Raw genomic sequence first — 22,418 nt, 5'->3', positions numbered from 1 at the left:
GCTCACTGGAAATTTTTGCTCTTTCAGACCCTAGAGATGGTTGTTCATGAAAATCCCAGTAGATCAACAGTTTCTGAAATGCTCAGAACAGCCCGTCTGGCACGAACAACCGTGCCACATTCAAAGTCACTTAAACCAACTTTTTTACTCATTCTGATGCTAGGTTTGAACTTTAGTAGGTTGCTTTAATAGTGTCTACAGGCCTAAATGCATTGAGCTGCTGCCACATGATTTACTGATTAGATATTTGCGCTAACAAACAGTTGAACAGGCGTACATAATAACATTGCCAGTGGGTGTATACATTTTGTGTCTGCTATATAGCATTAATATAAAACAAGCAGGTTCTATTTCTTGAAGAATGTTATGGTTAACACAGAATTGTATTTTCAGTACATGTACAATTTTTCCCTTTTGATAGAGCTCACAATTTAGGGTTAACAACCGCTCCATAATTTTCTATAGATGGAAGAGATTCATCTAACTCAAATGTAAAAATCCTTAAATCAATGCATTTTCTGATCAAAAATTCCCTAGTGTGCAGTGGTTTCAAATGCCATGTTGGGATGTTTGTGGTATTTCTCTTACTGTGTTTTTAGTTTTTCCCCACATCCCTAGGGTCATGCTGGTTGGGTTAATTGGTGACAGAAAATTTGCTCTGTGTTAGTGTCAGTGTGAGGATGGACATGTGGGACTGGGTCCTGTAATGTATTGGTGTCCTGCCCAATACTGGTCCTACCTTGTTTTAAACAGTGCTAGGATATGTTCTGTATTGGATTAATCTGGTTTAAAATGTTAAGTAATGGGGAAAAAAATCTTATGTTATTCTTTCCATAACCACTGTATTCCCTTGTTTTGCTTTTCCATGTCCAGAAATTTCATTTTTACTCAGTGTTTCCTTATTAATTATTCTTTAATTACTTCCTTATAATAGTCTGCTGCCTGTATATCTGGTTAAATGTTAGCATTTTCTCAGGTTTGTTGTCTAGGTATGATTGGTTGATTTACATTATGTCTTCCAACCATTTTGTAATGTTTTTCCAATGTTTAATACCACTCATGCATTTTGTAGCCCAATTATACTATTGTGGAATTCGCCAAGGTCATCTAATCTGATGTTGGTTATAACTGGTGAGATGGGGAAAATCCTTGACTCCCTGGAGGTTTATTTTCTCCAAGAATTCTGCTGATTTCAGTTCCTGTTTTCCTCACCTTCTTTGTCAACTGGCCATATTTCAATTATGATAATGGAGTTTATATTGTATTGATTCATTCATACTAATCATTAATTTTTACTGTGTTAAAAAAAAGTGTGGTTATGTTGCAGTATCTGGTAGGGTTTAGAAATTTACCTTTAACAAGTTATATCTGTAAATATGTGCAAGCTCTCTGAGCCTGTGATCTGTGAAGAAATAATACTATTGACTAAGGGTAGCAGCAGCACCAAGTGTAAGGTAAGAACCAACTGTGAATGAGGCATACATCTAAGTTGCTTTGCTGCATCTACTTGTAAACTCCTTCTTTAGTAGCAATCATCCTACTGTGTTAGGAAAAGGCCTCTTTGATCTTGGCACAGTTATCTAGACAATGAGTAAGGATAATTAAATACAACAAGTAAGGACTTTTGCAGATGTGAAAGACAGGAGCATGTGATGGCCTGACCTACCAGATTCAGAGTATGCCAAGCAGGAAACAACCCTGCTTGAGATTTAATTCAAATAAGTCTAAAGTTTTCACAGTAATCTAAAATGGGTATTACCCTAAGCAGTTTTTATTCAGACCTATTAGGTTTAAGAAATACAAATTTACTTTTACTGGATAGGTTACAAAAGTATGACAAAAATTAAGCAAAAAAAAGTAAATTAGTTTCATACTGAAAACATTTTGTAGTGAAGAATCATGTACAGGTCCTTTGAAAAACCAAAATTCAAATTTTTGTTGGGGGGGGATATGTCGACAGTGTTGCCATTTAATGCTAAAATATTATTAAAATAAAATCAGTTGAAAACAAAAAAAGTCTTTTTATTTGATTGGTTCCTGCCTTGTGCCCTGTGTTGGCTGGGATTGGCTCCAGCAGACCCCCGTGACCCTGTGTTCTGATTCAGTGGGTTGGAAGATGGATGGATGGAACCTGATACAAAGGTGAAAAAGCAAATGTCCAATTGCCAAATCACAACATTTTATCTAGAAATCGATTACAAAAATGAATGCTCAACATTTTTGGACCTTGAGTTATGATTTTGGTTAAGGACCACGTTTTCAGTTTAAACCCAGCTGTGAAACTTAGTTACCACTACAGATGTAGTAGAAATGTTGTGTTTTAAAGGCATTTATACTTGCATGATTAGCAGTTTTTAATACAAGAGAAATAATTGTGCTTTTCAAAGCAAACACTCTTAAAAGCATTGCAATTCATATGTTTACAAGATCGCTAGTAATAAATACTCGGGGATTATAGACAAGATTTCAGTCAGTAAAAGTCAATTTTCTTTTGAATTCTTGCAGTAATATTTCAGACCAATGTAAATATTATTTTTTTAATAACAGGTATGGTAAATGAAAGAATTCAAAAGTCTTACTGCTGAAAACTGTTTGTAAGTTACATTAGTGGTATTAACAGCTATTTAATTCCATTTAGAACAAAATGTTGTTTTGTCTTGTTTAGAAATTTACCGATCCTTGAGCACTTCAGAATAAATCAGCAACATCTCATAGTTCGGTTCTATTGAAAGTACAAACAAGTACAATCCTGTATTTTTTTTCAATCAGATGAGTACAAAGTAACCTGATTTATGTAAACGTTTTAGCATTCCTACACTGCTTTGAATGCTCTTTCAGACAGGTAAGAACACTAATTATTTCTGATGGGAGATTTTGTTGTTGTGTATATGCAAACAATAAACAGTACTCTTGGCTTTTCAGTTGGGTCAAATTTTTTTAAATTAACAAAATAGCACAGAGAAAGGTAAATGTCAGATTTGATTGCAGTAAAGATGAGGTTCAGAGATTCAGCCATCTCAGTTTCTTAAAAGAAAACATCATGCATAAGACACCATATTACAATCATCTGTTCCTAGGTACCTGGAAATATAAAGGTAACATCATACAGGTCAGGTCAGCTGAGGTTGGGGAAGCATGCACTGGTACAGCATGTTGCCACTCCCACCACGTAACGAAACAGCTTAGGATCCTGGTTGGCAACACCCCAGGCAGACATGAGGTCCAGTCCCACCCTCTGGAAAATACCCTCTGTCTGCTGCAGCCAGGTGTTTCGTGGGCATCCCCTTGGCCTGGTCCAGCCACTCGGGTCCTCAAAAATAATGATCCTGCAAGCTAGGTTACCCTCAGGGAATCGCACCACATGGCCATAGTGCCGTAACTGACGTTCCCTCACAACATAGGTAATGTGCCTCATTCGGGATTCCATGAGCAACCGCTAATTTGGCACAAAGTCAAACCAGAAGTACTCAAGGATTCTCCAAAGAGAGACAGTACCAATGGAGTCCAGTCTTCATCTCAGGTTACAGGATAGTTAGTGTCTATGTCTCGCAACTATATAGCAAGACAGGAAGCACCAGGACTCTGAATACTTGGACCTTCGTCTTTTTGCATAGATCACTTGCTCACCTACCAGCAAATGGAGCAGTCTGATTTTATGTCTAAGAAGTTTACCATTGACTGCATCCTGGCACTGAGGGCTCTCATGGAGCGCAAATGTGAATATCAGTAGAGTTTCTTTGCAGCCTTTGTTGATTTTCGTAAAATGTTCGACTCAGTTGATGGAGCTGCCCTGCGGGACATCCTGACACTTCACGGGATCCCCTCAAGGTTGCTGGATATCATGGCTGGCCTGTACACTGGTACTGTAAGTGCTGTGCAGAGTGGAGGCAGAACCTCTGCATTTTTCCCAGTTGATTCTCAGGTTCATCAGGGGTGTGTTCTTGCTCCTACTCTGTTCAGTGCTTGCATGGACTGGGTGTTGTGCAAGGTCCAGTGGCATTATTTGACAAAGAAAGATTCACTGATCTCGACGATACTGTGAACTGAGTCAATGGAGGCTCTGATTGGGGCTTTCGAGAGACTGAGTGATGAGTCATAGTATCCTGGATAAAAAACAAGATTTAGGCCTTTAATGACTTCTTGGGCACAACCATCAGCAGTGTGTCTGTCGGCGGAGAAAGTGTTGACCTTTTTGCGAGGTTTTTTTACCTTACCAGTGGTCCACTTGGTAGTTTGGCAGCTGCAAGAAACAGCTGGTTAGCACCTGTCGAATTTCTTTTCTGCTAGGGGCCACCTGCTGTCTCTTGGTGAGTTCAACCACTGGTTGAAACTTCTAACAATTTTGTAATATAGCCTCTCAGCTAAATATTTATTAATACTTTTTATTGTACTTTGGAGATGAGTACATACAGCTTGTCCAGTACACAGAAGTGGTACAGCAGCTTGTGTCAGGCAGGCTGAGCAGAGGCTGGTTTTCTTGTTTCTAAACTAAATTTGCAAATTAAATCACCTTTTTCATAATAACATTATCGATCGTTGACAATGTTGGAGAGCATGATTTCTTAGATATAAATATGCATACATGGAATATTATTAGAGTAGTCATTACGCTAGAGTAGTCAGACATTTTTTATACAAACCACACAAAGAATAAGCCTATTCTTTTAAGCTTAGGACAATTCAAGGAACTGGGGTAAATGAAGTTATTCATATTACACTGGGGAGTGACACATGAATAATCCTGCCTTACGAAACAATATTGAATGATCATCCTCAAATTTACAAACCCTCTGAAAGTGTAATGTAAATATATAGGGTATATGTTATTTATACAGTAAATTAAAATCAGCAAGAGAAGGGTTATTCTTTAAACAATTCACTGTAATTATTGCAGTTATATTAAAATTGTATTTGGAATCTCTTTGAAAGTACTTTGCTTGTAGCATATGTGTTTTTGGCTTGGAGTAATTCATCCATCCATCCATTATCCAACCCACTATATCCCAACTACAGGGTCTTGGACATAGGATGTCAAGGGATATCTAATGACTGTACTGAAATTTGGCTTGTACTGTATATTCAGCCTTTGCATATGGCGAGTGAGAGTAGCAGATGTTTTGAGATGCCTCATAACAATTAATGGCAAAACTTCATTGCCAGAGGAAATAGGAAAAGTACAGTAATATTTGGCATGCTGAGCAATCATTACCTGGGGCTATCAACATTATATGTCCCACTCTCATTTTCTCCAGTCATTAGAATATTAAATTAGGTGGCACTGGCAGAAGATGGCATAGAACTTGCTATGACTAATAACAAGGAGAGATGGCTGCTCACAGGTGAAATCACAAGTTTAGTATGTGTGATGGTAAGATGACTCAGTGGCATCTTAATATGCAGAGTGAACACTACAAATATAGTTGCCTTGGCAATGCCCAGTGCATTAGTGCTCAGCACATTGGCTTAAACACTCAGCTTGTATATTGTGTGAGATAAAGCTGTCTTATGAGTGATATACATGTAAAATAGACATAAGAGGTGTGGAGGTTACTTATTCAGTAGTTTCCTCATTAACAAGTAACTGATATGATTAATGTACAGACTGAATATGATGTTACTGAAAGGTCATCAGGTGCATAGCCACTGAATATTAAAAAAAAAAATAGTCTCAGTAAAGCAGAGCAACTCATTCACATAGTTATAGCTGAAGTATATTATCTCAAAAATATTTCTTATATAGTTTTTATCAAGCTGTTTTTCTTTTAAAGGTTTACATGGTGTTTTTTAATCTCTGTTGCAGTACCATTTTCTTAAATAATTTTTTGCCTAAAAAATCAGAGAGAGACAGAGAGCAAAAGTAAGTGAAGTGTTTTATGTTGGTGGGTATCATCAGACTAGCTTTAAGTATCCAGTATTGCTCAGAGCTGTTGTAACACTTTATAGAAACTAGGATAATATTGATTTCTTGAAACTTAAGTCAGACCATTACATCATTTATTCACATGGAATTATCTTTAAATTCACATAATAATTCACATAATTTATCACATTGTTTCATATGTAATTATTATTGCTAGATTTAATTTTATGACATGTTTGTTTCAGAACTTTTACTGTAGATAAACAACATTTGTTTTTGCCATTTCTACAAAAGTGAATGCTTTTTAGTTGTCACTGAGTTGTCTATGTGAAAGGCATGGATGTTCCAAGTAAATGCCAAGATTATGCTGATTGAACACGACATATTACATGAAATTTCAGGGAATGTCAAATTAGATGACCGCGTAATGATTTTCCTGCACAGTTTCACATTTCCAAAGTATTGTGTTCTTGCCGTTTTTTCTGATAGCTAATAATGTAGTGCTGGATGGAGCTTCACAGTTACTGTTGTATTATGTGCAATAAACAACAACAGACAGACATGCCTCACTTCTACTGTATATGTCAGGCCCAAAACACATGTGTGCCATATTCTTCATAGCTATAATATAAGCATTGTACTTACAGGTGAGCACTCATTGGTTGGTAGATTTCTCTCTCTCTCTCACACACACATTCACACATACTTGCATATACATACATGCTCACCCCAGTGATTTAAGACAAAATAATTGTAAAAGTAATGTGGTTTTGTTGGAGTATGTCATGGACTGGTTGGATTTAGCCGGTGGGTATGTCAAACTACACAACTAGTATTCATGGGAGCATGCAGTGAGGTTGCCTCCAGCTTGCTAAGATTATATACAGTAAATGCAGTCTGCAACTCAAAATAGTTGGAAATGTTCTATGATGTGACATGACCTTAATGTGTGACTGTCTTTTAGCTTTGTTCATTGTCATAGCAAGCTATTTGCAGATGATACTGTAGTTATTTGGAATCAAAAGTCCATGTATTTCAGAAGAATATGTGAAATAAAAAACTGGAGCTTTAGTCATGTGATGACATACCTGTTGATTCAAAAGATTTGAGGAGCAAGCTTAGATGAAATACAGCCTACTACCCATCAGTGACAGTTTTAATGGACTTTTATGTCATGGCATCTCCTGGCAGATGATTCTGCATTTGGAGACTGATATCAAGAATGTAGTAGAAATCAAGCATATTAATTAAAGAAAGAATTTACCCTCTACCAGGACAAGTTTGATAAAACCTTTTTGAGTCAGTAATCAGGCAGGAGAAAGCTTGTCCATCTGCATCATTTATTATCCCTTCAGCAGATACTTGAAGAGGGAGCATTTATCACAGCAGTCCCTTACAAAATTATCAGAATGGGCAGAGAAATAAGGGCAGAGGTACATTTTATAAACAACTGAATTTTCATGACAGTGCTCATTTAATGCTTACATATCATACTCAATTGTTTAAAAGACATTAGAGGATTTAGCGTAGAGCAAAGCCAGCGTAAAGTAAAAGCCTTCCTCCTGTATATGGGTGGAATCCCATTAGATAGATAGATATATAATTCATTAATCCCAAGGAGAAATTCACGTACTCCAGCAGCAGCATACTGATAAAGAACAATATTAAATAGTGAAAACAATGAAGGTATAACAGACAGACAATTTTGTATAATATTGATGTTTACCTCCGCCGGGTGGAATTGAAGAGTCGCATAGTGTGGGGGAGGAACGATCTCCTCAGTCTGTCAGTGGAGCAGGACAGTGACAGCAGTCTGTCGCTGAAGCTGCTCCTCTGTCTGGAGATGATCCAGTTCAGTGGATGCAGTGGATTCTCCATTATTGACAGGAGCCTGCTCAGTGCCCGTCGCTCTGCCACAGATGTCAAATTGTCCAGCTCCGTGCCTACAATTGAGCATACCTTCCTCACCAGTTTGTCCAGGCGTGAGGCATCCCTCTTCTTTATGCTGCCTCCCCAGCACACCACCGCGTAGAAGAGGGTACTCGCCACAACCGTCTGATAGAACATCTACAGCATCTTATTGCAGATTTTGAAGGACCCCAGCCTTCTAAGGAAGTATAGTCGGCTCTGTCCTTTCTTACACAGAGCATCAGTATTGGCAGTCCAGTCCAATTTATTATCCAGCTGCACTCCCAGGTATTTATAGGTCTGCACCCTCTGCACACAGTCACCTCTGATGATCACGGGGTCCATGAGGAGCCTGGGCCTCCAAAAATCCACCACCAGCTCTTCGGTTTTGCTGGTGTTTAGTTGTAGGTGGTTTGAGTTGCACCATTTAACAAAGTCCTTGATTAGTTTCCTATACTCCTTCTCCTGCCCACTCCTGATGCAGCCCACAATAACAGTGTCGTCTGCAAACTTTTTCACGTGGCAGGGCTCCGAGTTGTATTGGAAGTCCGATGTATATAGGCTGAACAGGACCTGGAGAAAGTACAGTCCCCTGCGGCGCTCCTGTGTTTCTGGCCACAATGTCGGACCTGCAGTTCCCAAGACGCACATATTGAGGTCTGTCTTTAAGATTGTCCACGATCCATGCCAGCAGGTATGAATCTGCTCCCATCTCTGTCAGTTTGTCCCTTAGGAGCAGATGTTGGATGGTGTTGAAGGCGCTAGAGAAGTCCAGAAACATAATTCTTACAGCACCACTGCCTCTGTCCAAGTGGGAGAGGGACCAGTGTAGCATATAGATGATGGCATCCTCTGCTCCCACATTCTCCTGGTATGCAAATTGCAGAGGGTCTAGGGCGTGGCGGACCTGTGGCCTCAGGTGGTGAAGCAGCAGCCGCTCCATGGTCTTGATCACATGTGACGTCAGAGTGACAGGCCGGAAGTCATTCAGCTCACTAGGACATGATACCTTTTGGGGCTGGGGTGATGCAAGATGTTTTCCAAAGCTTCTGGACTCTCCCCTGTTCCAGGCTCAGGTTGAAGATGCGCTGTAGAGGACTCCCCAGCTCCAATGCACAGGCCTTCAGCAGTCGTGGCGATACTCCATCTGGACCCGCTGCTTTGCTGGCACAAAGTCTCCTCCGCTCTCTGCTTACCTGGGCTGCTGTAATTGTGGGTTGGGGGAAAACTCTCTCCTATGCTGGTATCTGCAGAAGGATGGGTGGAGGGTGCAGTACTCCGAGGTGAGAGTGGGTTAGGGTGGTCAAACCTGTTGAAGATGTTATATATGTAAGTTATAATGAGAATCACGGTACTTCAAAAATATTTTGTTATAACAAATATGAGGAAAATGCATATAGTATTGTGACCAAAGCCTCCGGCAATTCGCCATGCCTAATGGCAGCGGTGCAAGGACATCTCTGTAGCTGCTCTGGTAAACCGTAAACAAAGGGAAAAGCAATTGGTTGTCCTCTGCAAGATAAGGGCTGCCGCATGCCGTGCTTGTCGCACAGTGTTTAACATTTAACACTGGGCTTTGATTTGATCTTCCTCACACTCTTCTGATCTGTGTTCTCCTGACCACATCTGCCACAACGATGATTCTAAGCCGCTGGTGTTCTAAATTTTCTGTGGCCAAAGGATGTGGTATATCCTTCTGAGGCATGTTGTGTGAAAGGATGACAGTTTGGCAATGTCACTTCCCACTATTCCCCAAAACTTGGATCCATACAGTAGTACTGACAAGACACAAATCTGCTAGAGGCACAGCTTGGTGTGTATACTATACTGAGCTGATCTCCATACACAGTTCGTAGTTCTGAAGGAATTTCTTTCCTTGCTGGGCCTGCTCTGAATATCTCTTCCAGGGCCTTCATCTGTTCTGACTATACTGCCTAGATAGGTGAACGTGTCTGTGATTGGTAAGTCTTGCCCATTAATCTTCACAGGCACTGGATTCTGTTATGTTTAGGAACATTTTCTCTTTTTCCAGCTTACTTTCAGTCCTGCCGCATTAGCAGAGGTGCTCAGGCTGTCTGTCTTCTCCTGCATGTGGCGGTGTGTGTGTTTGACAGCATTGCAATATTATCTGCAAAGTCTAGATCTTCAAGTGTTGTGAAAGGGTGTCCTCCTAATGCCTCTCAGTGTGTCACTGGTGGTCTGCTGCATAATCCAGTCAATGGCAAGATTGAACAGTGTGGCAGAAATTACGCATCCTTGCCACACACCAGTTTTCATTACAAAATGGAAGTAATTGCACCCCACACTGCTGTAGAAGTTGGCATAGATACTCTTAATAAGCTTCACCAAATGTTGCGGAATTGCATAAGCTTTCAAGATATGCCAAAGACTGTGAATACCGTCAAAGGCTTTTTCAAAATCAACAAAAGTGATGTACAGTTGTCTCTGCCACTTTGTACACTGCTCAGTGATGTAGTGTAAAGTAAAGGTCTGGTCAGTACAGCTTCTCGCTTTCTGAAAACTTGCTTGTTCTTTCATCAGTGACTTATTTGCTGCTTCTTATATTTGTTTGATGATAATCTTAGTTAGAATCTTACTAGAAATGAAAGGAATGTTATTCCACGGCAGATTATAATCACTGAGTGATCCATTTTTTGGAATTATGATTATAATTCCCTTATTCCATTCCTCTGGGACCTGAGCTTACTCCCAAATAGCTCCAAATAGAGGATGGAGGATCGTAGCTGCACGAGTTCATGTCTGCATTGAAAAGTTCAGAGTTCAAGTTGTCATATCTGGGGATTTTTCACATTTTAGCAATTTCACTGCTGCTTTTATTTCTTCTTTTCCTGGTGGTTTCACTTCATTGAAGATGGGAGCTAAAGCAGGAGGATCACCTGTGCCACAGCTCATAACAGCTCTTATTGTGAGTGAAGTCTAGGGACTGTACAGTACTTCTCTTCTCTATAGAGCAGGGGTGCCCACACTTTTTCAGCTTGCGAGCTACTTTTAAAATGACCAGGTCAAAATGATCTACCTACATTAAAAATTATATATATATATATATATACATACACACATAGACACACACATACTGAGTATATTTTATACATAAAATGTATATTGTCGTACCTTGCATAACTGAATAACCTTTATGGGACAATAACAATTCAATACATTTATGGTCACTACATTATTTGGATTTAATAATCATCACGTGGGAAAAGGCTGACTCACATAAATAAATAGAGCTGAATAATGCAGTCAAGGATCTTTTGAATTCAGCCGAGTGAAAAATGACGGTTGTCCGATTAACTGCGATTTTAGTTCCCTTTTTTTTTTTCTCTTTCTCAGATCGCTTTTTGGAAGGATGTCAGTTTCATACTTTTTATGAACAGTTCCAAAATGCCTTTCCACATTTTCCTTCTTTGGAATAGCAATGATAGATTGACAGATCAGAGAAACACACTTCAATTGTGACATTGTGAGAAAAAAATCCTCTTCCAAATTCACATCCAGCCCATACCCTCCCCAAACATTTTTTTTTTTTAAAATCCCTTCTTTAGTCGATATAAATTGGAAAGCTAACTAGATCACAGCCAGAGTTTTGCAGTAGCTCGCACGTTTGATCATGAGTGTAGGATGACCAGTGTGTTAGAGAAGAGATCTCAGACTGGCCACCCTGTATGTCAACCAAGTGACAAATGCCATAGGGAGGATATATAATAGACTAATGTTTAAAAACATTTTTTTTTTAATGCAACACAATCTACCTGCACTACCTTTGCAATCTACTGGTCGATCACGATCGACGCATTGGACACCCTTACTGTAGAGTAATAAAGTACCTGTGTTTTCCTTGAAAACCTGGACTCCTCTTCCTGTCTCTTGTGCAACTCTGTGACCCAAGCTTGACCATATCTGTATAAAAAAAACACGCTTCTTAAACTGCAAAAAATATTTTATTTGAAAATGAGATGTTAGATGTAACTTTTTTTTTTTTAATTAAAGTACAGGTATGAAAGTACAAAATGAAAACGAGACATTAAGTGTAACAAATTTTTAACAGAAATACACGTATGAATACAGAACGAAAATGAGACATTAGATGTAGCTTTTTTTGTAGTAATACAGATATGAAAATACAGAATGAAAATGAGTCGATAGATGAAGGTGCGATTCCAAAATGCTTTCACCATGTTATTTTTCTTCATTCCAGAATCATCTTTTCCAGGAGTGTTAGTTTTTCTTTCAGCAAAAACTGATGCCATTTCTCACATTTTTTGTGAAGCGATATGATACTCGGACAGTATGGTATCCGCACTCAACACAACTACCCATGCAGATGCTCGGTGGAGCACTGACCCAGAATTTTGCCGAGTGTGTAGGTGCGACATTATACACGGAGCCATACTGCCCAAGACAGGAAATTTCATAACAGACTGTCTTCTCTCTTTGAGACAACCTGTTGCACGGTTTCCTAAACTCAGTGTGGAAAGTGTATGAGCAGCACTAAATATTTTTTGTATTGCATTATTATCTATAATAATCTATTATTATTTTCATCAGATTGGTTGCCCAGCGCTGTTTCAGCTGTGGAATGGCCAAATGGGGGAGGCAGCTTGATGGCTGTGACCTCCAGGGGCCTAGTATAACGCCGTGCGTAGAATTCATACTATAACATGGCGTAAGCACAAAAGCGGGAATGTGCAAACGCACAGAAAAATCCAGATGCATAAATCCGTGCGTATGCAAACTTCCATGTTCTTCCGCTACATAAATCCCAGTCAGCGTGAAAAGTAATGCACGTGCGCGCGCCTGCTGTCCTGCCCCCAACTCTTCCCAGAATTATACCTCTTTGAATATGCAAATCAATATAAATAGCTCTTAAGCTCAACCTTCTGTGAAAAGACAATGGGAAAAGCATTGGGGAAAATATAAGAATTTCAGCGAATACCAAGTGGAGGCATGGAAAAACTTACTATTTGTTGGTTTAAACAGTGGTATAATCAACAAAAGGAAGTTGATTGAGTGACAGAGTGTCGGAGAAACTCGAAAGCTCAAGTTCACAAAGTTGCACAGTGCCTGAAATAAAAAAGAAGTTGCATATCAAAGTCGCCGTGAAAAGGCGAGTCGTAGCCCACCGTCTGAGTGTCATATGAAAGCTTATTAGGATACAGACAAAAAAAAATAATCACACAGTGGGGAAAAAAGCATGAAATGTCAACTTTAATCTCGATATTTCCACTTGAGTCACGTTTATTTTGTCATTAAAGTAGAACACCATAAACTTCATCTTAAAATTGTGTAATTTACTAGTTTCTCAAATCCTGTCGTAACTAAAGTAGCACGTTAAATGCTTTGTTTTGTATTTGATCTTCTATGTACTCTATGTGTGTGATTCACTACGTGCTTCCGGGCTTTCTCTTCCTCCGACAGGACACAGAATCCATTACATTCGTGATATTACAGCTCTCTGAATAATTAAAATACTGAGGTGTATATGTGATATCATTTTCATGATGATAGGAGTTAAATCATGTTATTAAACATGGGTACACGGTGGCGCAGTGATTGCTCATGTCTCATGCAAGATGCTTGCTGCGCCATGCGCGACATTCAGTGAAATACTTTATTGTAGCAGTACTGTCTCTTTCAAATGTACTAACCCCCAATTCCTGTCCTTACTTTTCTTTCTCCAAATACCCAATCGCAACACAATCAGCTCTGTAATAGACGTTAAGCCATGTGTAAGCTTAGAACACCGATTCTTCAAAACTTTTAAGGAACATTGAAATATCTTCGTAGTACGCATTTAATTATTCTCTACATCTATCCTTCCAGTGTCGAGCCAGCACAAGCAAGAATACAGCGTGAGGCAGGAACAATCCATGAACGGAGCGCAAGCTCCTGGCTAGCGCTGCGACACTGTGTCCTGGCATGTTTAATTATTAACAATATAGATTACTGTGGAGGGCTGGCGCCCTGCCCGGGGTTTGTTTCCTGCCTTTGTTGGCTGGGATTGGCTCCAATATAGATTATTTAAATGAAGTTCAAGTTTTTTCTGTATTATATAATAAACATATTTTGCTGCATTTCATCTTTAAAATTATATCGTCATCATATGTAAATACGCGCTTTATAAAGTGGCTCAGGTTGTGCAATATTATAACTGTAGTGCAAGTTCACAGTTAGGTAATTCTGCCTATAATTACACACAGTTCTACAAGGAGCACTTGACTGAGTGAGTTTATAGTTCTTGGGATGAAACTGTTTCTGAACCGCGAGGTCCGTACAGGAAAGGCTTTGAAATGTTTGCCGTGTGAAACCAGTTCAATCGACAGCATGGCTGAGGCAGCGTGTGCTTGATGCTGTATACCGATAATTCTCTTTCTCAAATTCTGTAGATCTTTGATTCCCCACTCAGATACAGTGATATAAATACTCAGAGTGGTGCAGTGAGAGTAATATGGAAAAAGATGATCTGCTGTGACAACCCCTAACGGGAGCAGCTGTAAGAAGAAGAAGGTGCAGTGAGAGTAACAACGCTAAAGCAGCTGTTGTATTTAAAATAGTTTGACCATTCCGTGGACCATTATATTGTTACTGGTTAATTACAATCAGATGCATTAAACTAATTAACAATTAACAATTGTTGAATAATTTCAGTGTATTTATAAAGCCACGTCAGGGATGTAGATCTGAAATAGAAAGTATAACCACACAGGAACAGTACAACTGCTTTGATGCTAGGTGCTGCCAGTCTGCAAAACCGAGCGAAGAACTTGCGTACACCAGGGTATGAGGTACCATGGAAATGTGCGTGGCTTTACGCCAAGTTTAGGTTTTATACATCATGATTTGAACACAGAAGTGTTCTTAAGCAACATTTTTGTGCATACACACTGTTTATACATGAGGCCCTCGGACTCAAATCCAAATCTTCTTATGTGATATCATCTACTGTTAAATTCTGCTCCGTACTTGTAAAATGTTTATTTTTATACTGTATTGAGGATTTGTTCTGTTTTGTGTATTGTATTGTATTGTATTGACCCCCTTCTTTTTGACACCCACTGCACGCCAAACCTACCTGGAAATGTGTCTCTCTTTGAACTGCCTTTCCCAATGTTTCTTCCATTTTTTCCCTACAAGGGTTTGTTTTTTTTTGGGAGTTTTTCCCCTTCTTAGAGAGGCCCGGGGTTTGTCAAGAGGCAGGGCCTGTTAAAGCCCATTGCGGCACTTCTTATGTGATTTTGGGCTATACAAAAATAAATTGTATTATACGGTGGCCATTTTTTGTTGAAAAAATATTTGTTATACCAAGATTTACATTTCGTTAAAACAAGATTAATTTAACATGATGTTCTATGAACATTTGTCTAGGCCCACAAAAAGTATTTGTTATTCTGAAAATTTTTTTACTTCGTATTCGTTATAATGGGATTTAACCTCTACATGCCATCTACCAAGTCTTACTAGATGCATGAAAGAACATTATATCAGTCAGTTTCTTGAACCATTCCCCTGGAACATTTTGCTTGCTTACTTGACCGTTTCAGCAGTCTCTTCATGACATTTTAAAAACAAGTGCTCATATATTTGATTGTGCACTGCAAATCAAAATACATAACTACAGTTATCTCTAAATTATACTCTCACACAAATGATCTCATTCATAGATATGGAATTCAGTGTTCACAAAACCATTCATGGTTTCTAAAGTTGTTGCAAATATTTATTAAATGTTTCCTTTGTAATTCTTGAACTGACAGGATCAGTGTGCAAATATTTGATGGAAGTTGCACCAGATTAATTGTACAATGCATAGGAATTTTGCTCATAGATATTCCAATGCACACATTCTGTACATATATAAATAACTAAATCGTAATGAATAAATAAGTATACGATGACAGGCTAATTTATTCCTTAATAAAGCGTACGTATCATTTTTAGCTAATTTTTAGAATATTGGTTTGTGTTATTTACAAAACAAATCTGTCACTTTCTGGTGCACTGTAGCACCCTCTGCTCACATGAAGGCCATTCACCTAGTTTGAGATACCCAGCAATTTGCTCTGACAAAATGAAATAGATTTAATTTTGTCTTTAGATGTAGGGGCGAGCTGTGTGTGCATTAAAGCTGGCAACCAGTGAATTCTTATCGGTAAGTACAGTGCGTTTAATGCTGTGACAAGGAATAAGCAATAATGGTCTTTTGGACCTCACAAACAAAAGAGACTTGTTTGTGTTATGTCTTATGTTTTGTGTACTATGTCAGAATGGGGAAAAAAAGGATGGAGATTGCAGCCTAACTTGCCGTTCCTATTAAACCTTCATGCAGTATTCTATTGAATGGAAAGTTGGCACACGATTATTGCGTGTGATGAGTTGTGTAAATAGATATGGTCCAATGATGAGCTCAACTGCAGGTGGCAAATCTGACATGCCCCATGACTAGAAGTCGTGTAATGTGACAACAACTTCCTTCAACTCCCAAACCATTAATTTTGAGTTGTTATCTATTTCTGTTTGGCAGAAGATGATGATGAGTTGATTGACAGCTTGGAAAAGAAAATTGTGAAGAAGAAAAAAAGAGGGCCAAAGAAGAAGAAGGACATTAAAGATATCAAGCCAACAAAGCCGCGTAAACGCAAAAAAGTAGTAAGTTGCTTTATCTAATTATGTGCTATTTAGTCTTGCTCATTTTTTTATGTATCTGGCAGGAAGCATGTTGTAATTTATTTTAGAATGCTTTCTCTGTAAAGTTTTTGAGTATCCTGCCACTTTTTTTTTTCACTGTAAACTGCCAGAAGAAGAATCATTTTCTATGTAACATTTAATTTTTAGCTTGTGAGTGAGAGACAAAGCTTAGCAAACCAATGAATAAATCAAGCCATACTTGTTGTATTTATTGATGAATCTTTTAGATATCAGTACATTTTTTACATTTTGTAGCCTACAAATGTAGCTCCATTTTGAAGTCCTTCACACAAGTACTGTCCTGGAATGGGCATTGTTGAAAAGTCTGTCTCATCCTTCCTAGATATTGCCAAGTTTTTTGTATTATGCTGAAATTCCTTCCTAAGGGGGGGAGACAGGCATGATTTAGACTCTGACCTAGATGTGCTCTGCCAAGCAGAGATTTGCTTCTGAATGTAGTGCTGCTTGAAACATATAGAATTGTGCAGTTGTGGTAGGACGGAACCTTCACGGCAGCTCTTTTCACTCAGAATAACTTCTAGAACACCAACTAGTTTATAAAAAATAACATCATAGAGATGATCACAGGATGAACACAAAGTACTTCTAAACAGAGAAGAAACCTGCTCTGCTCCTCTGAGCTTTTATGCATGGTTCTGATCCTGTCTACCAAGTGTAATGGCTTGGCAAAGCACATCTCATCCTGGTCTCCCATCGGTTTCTGTGTTTAGACATTGGCACCTCTTCTACCCTCCATCTAACCCTTTTCCCTAGTTTGGCTCATGAATTTTAAAAATATCTTATGGCCAGTAGCTCAGTGAATCTAAACAACATCATGTAGTTCATTCAGGACAAGCCCTAAAATTGCTTCTGGGATTGGTGAGGCTTTGTTGTTTTTTTACTGCAGGAACAAGAGGCTACAATGTACAGTGCACACAGCATACACATACTAGTCATACCATGATATTGTCCTCACTTCAGTAAACTCTAGCTCTGCAACTGTTCACACAGTTTATACAAAAATGTATACATTAAACTATTAAAGGAAGAATCTTTGTATCAAGTACCGAAGGATATTCACTGTAAGCCATGTTTGATTGAAGTCTCTTTAACTTTTAAGAGGCATATGTTTCATACTCGACCATTGTGCTAATTACTGTAAGTAAATGTCATTTTATTGTATTTTCCAAGGAGAGTGAAGATGAGTTTGAATCGGAGCAGGATTTTGCGGAGAAGTCTGACAGCGCAGCAAGTGACTATACAAACAGTGGGAAGAAGCGAAGAAAGAAGCATAAAGAGAAAAAAGAAAAGAAAACCAAACGAAGGAAAAAGAATGAAGATGGAGAAGATGAGGGCAATAAAGTGGTGAGTGGGTAAAAAGACAAACTTTTCTAAGATTCTTAATGCCAGAATTTCTACCTGATATTTAAGTTGATTGTTTTGATTTTCAGGTAGAACAAAAGACATCTGGCCAGCTGCTGCGGGACTGGGGACTTGAAGATGTGGACCACCTTTTCACAGAGGATGATTACCACACACTAACTAACTACAAAGCCTTCAGCCAGTTTATGAGGTGTGTTCCACTCCAGTAAAATTCTAAATACATATTCAAGATGTATGGCTGCTTCACATTTGTTACTATTGTGTTGAATTAGCAGGCGCTGTCCCACTTGTCGTCTTTTATATATAAGAAGTGAATGATTAAAACTTGGTAGTATTAACAAGTGTGGTCACTTTTCCAACAGAAGCAACAGAAACTATAAGATGCCAGTACAATATTTTACACTGAATATATACAGTATACATAATATACTGTACCTGCCTATATACAACACACTGTAAAAGATTGCAGTTTTCAAGTCCTGTTGAGTGCTGTCTAGAAGTACTTGCCCATTCTTTGCTGTTGGCTGCTTGCTAAATAAGGAATAGTTAAGAGTGTAACGCCGGCTTCTTTAATTCATCAATTTTTCTCTCCCACCTAACTCAGTTCAGGGTTATAGTGCCTGGAGCCTATCTTGGCAGCATTGGGTGCAAGTCACGATCCAACCCTAAATGCTATGCTAGTCCATTGTAAAGTGCACACACACAAACATTCATTCTTATCTGGCCAGTTTAAAACCATTAATTCATCTATCATGTACATCTTTGGGATGTGGTGGGAGAGCCTTGTGCTTATAGTTTTAGCAGCCCTTTTAGAATTTAGTTTGGAGCCAGACTTTTGAGTAGTGGTGTGGTCTGCTTTTGTCTTTCTTCTTCCTTTTCGTGATCTCCTGATATGCATTTAACTTCCTAAGGATGTCCACATCTCTTTTTGTAGATGGCAAAATATCAGAGATTAACAATGTCTAGGAATCCAGTAATACAGTATATCTAATACAGTGATTTACCTAAACTGACTTTGGGTCTACTGAAAGCAGATTTTATCCACCATTAGTTATTTATTTTGTCAGCAAACATTTACATTCTATGATCTATATTTTCTTCCTGTTTTGAAGTAAGCATTCCAGGAATTCTACAGTAATACATATAATCTCATCAGTTGATTTTAGGAACACAATGATAGTTATTAGTCATCCATCACTTATTAAATCATAAAACTTTTAAATTCTAAAATACTTCAAAGAAAGTTCAGAAAGACACCCATGTTTCTGTTTTTATGGTTACCATCCGGAACAAAATTTCTAGAACTTGTATAGTAGTTTCACATGTGTTGGTCACTCCTGTGCCAACTCTTTTGGTTTAATATAAACCCAGAAAACCTTGTTGATTTATATTTTGTTTTTACACTATTTTTCCATAGCTGTAATCATACATTTAACAATATTTAAATTCTAGGCTTAATAAATTGCACTTACATAAATATAATAAACAGAAGAGTAAAAATAATTATATAATACTTTGGCATAAATGGATTGGAATTGATCATTTCTGAATACAGGCATCTTGTACATATCAGATTCGTTTTCATTACTGACAGTAAAAACAAATCATTTTCAGTTTGTATATTGGAACATTAAGTTCCCAATTTCCCAAGTATAAAAATGAGTATATTAATGTGCTTTCATCAACTAACTATATGCTTTAAGTAGCTTATGTTTCCATTGAGCCACTGTGAAATGCAGGCGAAAAGGTTTCATTCAAGAAGGTTTCTGTCATAGTTGAAGTATGAAATCTCCAGTTTGAGCTTTTCAGTAACGCTTCACTTTTTTGTCATTTTCAGACCTCTGATTGCTAAGAAGAACCCTAAAATACCAATGTCTAAGATGATGACTATTCTCGGTGCCAAGTGGAGAGAGTTTAGTTCCAACAATCCTTTCAAAGGGTCTGCTGCTGCTGTAGCTGCAGCTGCTGCAGCAGCAGCAGCTGCCGTGGCAGAGCAAGTCTCTGCAGCTGTCTCATCAGTAACTGCTTCACCTGAGCAGCAGCCTCCTGTGGCTCCTATACGGAAGGCCAAGACAAAAGAGGGTAAAGGTCAGTATGGAGTTTATAATGTGGCAACAACTATTGTTATGAAATGTTCAGCATTAAGTAACAAGTTCAGATCTAGTTCAGGTAACACTTAAAAAGGGTCTAAGTCAAATGCAATTCTCTTTCGATTGGTTTGGAGCAAAAACTTGCAGGAATTGAACTTCCTATGAAATGTTTATTATTGGGTATACTGTACTAGGAACAAATTAAAATCATCATTTACTGTACATTCACCATCTTATAAGAATTGATTACTTTTTTTTATTTTGCTCATGTCGAAGTGAGTTCTTGGTTTTTCTTTCAATAATGACATTTTCGAAAGCCAAGTTTTACCATGGCCAGCAAATAGTTGGCTGAGGTTTATAATATATAACATGTGAATTTGAATCATAGTTTCTTTTTTGCCTTTTGATTGCACAACTTGTTCTCTTCATCAGTACTGTTCTCTATGGCAGAATGTTTTAATTAGGGTTTATTGCATTCAATATTTTTTTTTTATTATGAATGCACAATGCATATAAAATACACTTAAGCTGCAAGAAAATGCTTGCTAGAAATATATAAGTATTTTATTTTCAGAACTTAAATGCATTTTCTACCAATACTAGAATTTGTCAGCATTTATCAATGTCAGTATTTACTTCTGTACTTTGTCTTCAAAATGAAAAACTTATAACGAAGACAATTTACAAAATTATTATGTTCTTTTCTGCCCTCTTGTGACAGAAAAGTGCAATTCAAGCTATTTGGTTTTCTTCAACTGTAATAAAGCTTTTTTTCATGTCAGCAATAAATGGCACACATGAAGAAGGCTATATAGCTGAAATAGTTTACAGAGAAAAGAACAAATGGTTTTGGATGTGGATATTCCAAAAATTAAACATAATTCATATTAGAGATTGTGGAGCCGACCCGGACACAGACAGGCGGACATGCTCTTAATCACCACCACATGTTTATTTACAATAATAACTATTTACAAAAGTCAAGTGCACAAACCCCAAACACAGTCCTGGCCACAATATGCCTTTCTTCGGGCCGCCTCCACTCTCCTCTCTCTTGCCTTGTCCTGCCTCCACCCAACTCCAGCGCTGAATGAATGGAGACGGCCCCTTTTATGCAGTCCCCGGATGAGCCCCAGGTGTTCCCGGCATTCTCCCTTGGCCACGCCCAGCGTGGCGGAAGTGCCGGCTGTCCTCCCGGCAGCTCTCCTGGTGCCGTCCTAAATCTTCCCCCCAGCAAATCCTGGTGTGGTGGAAGTGCTGGGGTAACAGGTCCCCAAGGCATTGGGGCGCCTCCTGGCGGTTACCACGAGCCCCTACAGGGTGGAACTTCCATGCCCTGTACCCGTGGCCCCCAGAGCAACCAGGAAGGGGCCCCCACGTGATCCAGGGTGGGCTTTGACCCTCTTCCGGTCCCTCACGGCGTCCCGGCCGGGTCGTTGCCCCTGGCATCCCTGACAAGATATACAATGTACAAGTTTTTTTTTCACTTTGTAATCTGAGTTTAGTTTATAAGTCTATGTTCGGCTGTAACATTCATTAAGGCTGAAGTTCCATCTTTATGCCATTGAGTTGTCAAAACTGTTTTTACATGTGGTATAATATTTAATTTATGATGCTTTTTCATTATCATTTTCTATTTGATCCTCTTGCCTGTCTTTTGATAGATAGCTGTGATAATATAACTAGTATTATACATAGGTTTATATGATATTCTGTAACAATTATTATAAATGTTAAAAACTACTATTTGACTGAGTTCTGTATAAGATATACTAAATTAAAAAAAAATTTTTTCCCCGGTAATGTGCGTCACAGGCCTAACGTTTTGGGTGCATTTTCACAATAAAATGTATTTTCTTGTTTCGTAAAATTCACAGGTCCAGGTCACAAAAAACGCAGTAAAAGCCCTCGAATCCCAGAGAAGAAAAAGCTGAAAGGAAAGAAAATGGCTCCACTTAAGATCAAGCTTTTGACTGGGAAAAGAAAGAAGAGTAGCTCGGTGAGTTGATACTTTTTTTTTTTTTTAAAATGACTAATTTGAATTAAATGACTAAAGTGACTCTTTGGGCACATAGGTACCACAGAGCAGTTTGAGGTCATGTATTGGCATCACTTCAAGTGTATATTCTTACACTTATTCTGTTATTGAAAATGTTGAGAAATATGTTGCTTCTCCCATCTAATGATTAAATGTAAACCTTGCTTAATGTGCTCTGAAGCAGTACAAACATGTAATTTCAATTTTTTTTAAAACTGTTTTGCAATTAATAAAATACATATTAGCAAAGTAAAATTATAAGTGCAACATTAGATTTCACTCTCCAAGATAAACATATGCCACACAGTCTAACTTTCTGAAATACTTTGGCCATGTCTAGGGACATCAGCACCTTGGAGTGTTAAAACACAGGCTAACAATAAATTAGAGAGATAGATACTTTATTAATCCCAAGGGGAAATTCACATACTCC

At 38.4% G+C, this 22,418-nt stretch overlaps 1 protein-coding gene across 7 annotated transcripts in view; it reads left to right on the top strand.

The window, feature by feature from the left end:
• chd3 (chromodomain helicase DNA binding protein 3) overlaps window positions 1–22,418 on the top strand; it is a 171,698-nt gene that overhangs the window by 18,647 nt on the left and 130,633 nt on the right. For 6 of the 7 annotated variants that reach the window (XR_005632883.1, XM_039747026.1, XM_039747025.1 and 3 more), the window contains exons 2-6: window positions 16,311–16,435; window positions 17,666–17,839; window positions 17,926–18,047; window positions 19,695–19,945; window positions 21,825–21,946. Coding sequence is in view for 6 of the 7 variants with exons in the window: in XM_039747026.1 (XP_039602960.1) it covers window positions 16,311–16,435; window positions 17,666–17,839; window positions 17,926–18,047; window positions 19,695–19,945; window positions 21,825–21,946 (794 nt within the window). In the remaining variant the exon portion in view is untranslated. The remainder of the gene's footprint in view (window positions 1–16,310; window positions 16,436–17,665; window positions 17,840–17,925; window positions 18,048–19,694; window positions 19,946–21,824; window positions 21,947–22,418) is intronic. The other variant, XM_039747022.1, reaches the window with a different exon arrangement.

The sequence above is a fragment of the Polypterus senegalus genome, chromosome 3 (assembly GCF_016835505.1).
Source record: "Polypterus senegalus isolate Bchr_013 chromosome 3, ASM1683550v1, whole genome shotgun sequence".
Classification (NCBI taxonomy): Eukaryota; Metazoa; Chordata; class Cladistia; order Polypteriformes; family Polypteridae; genus Polypterus; species Polypterus senegalus.
This window is presented reverse-complemented; position numbering and strand designations above follow the sequence as displayed.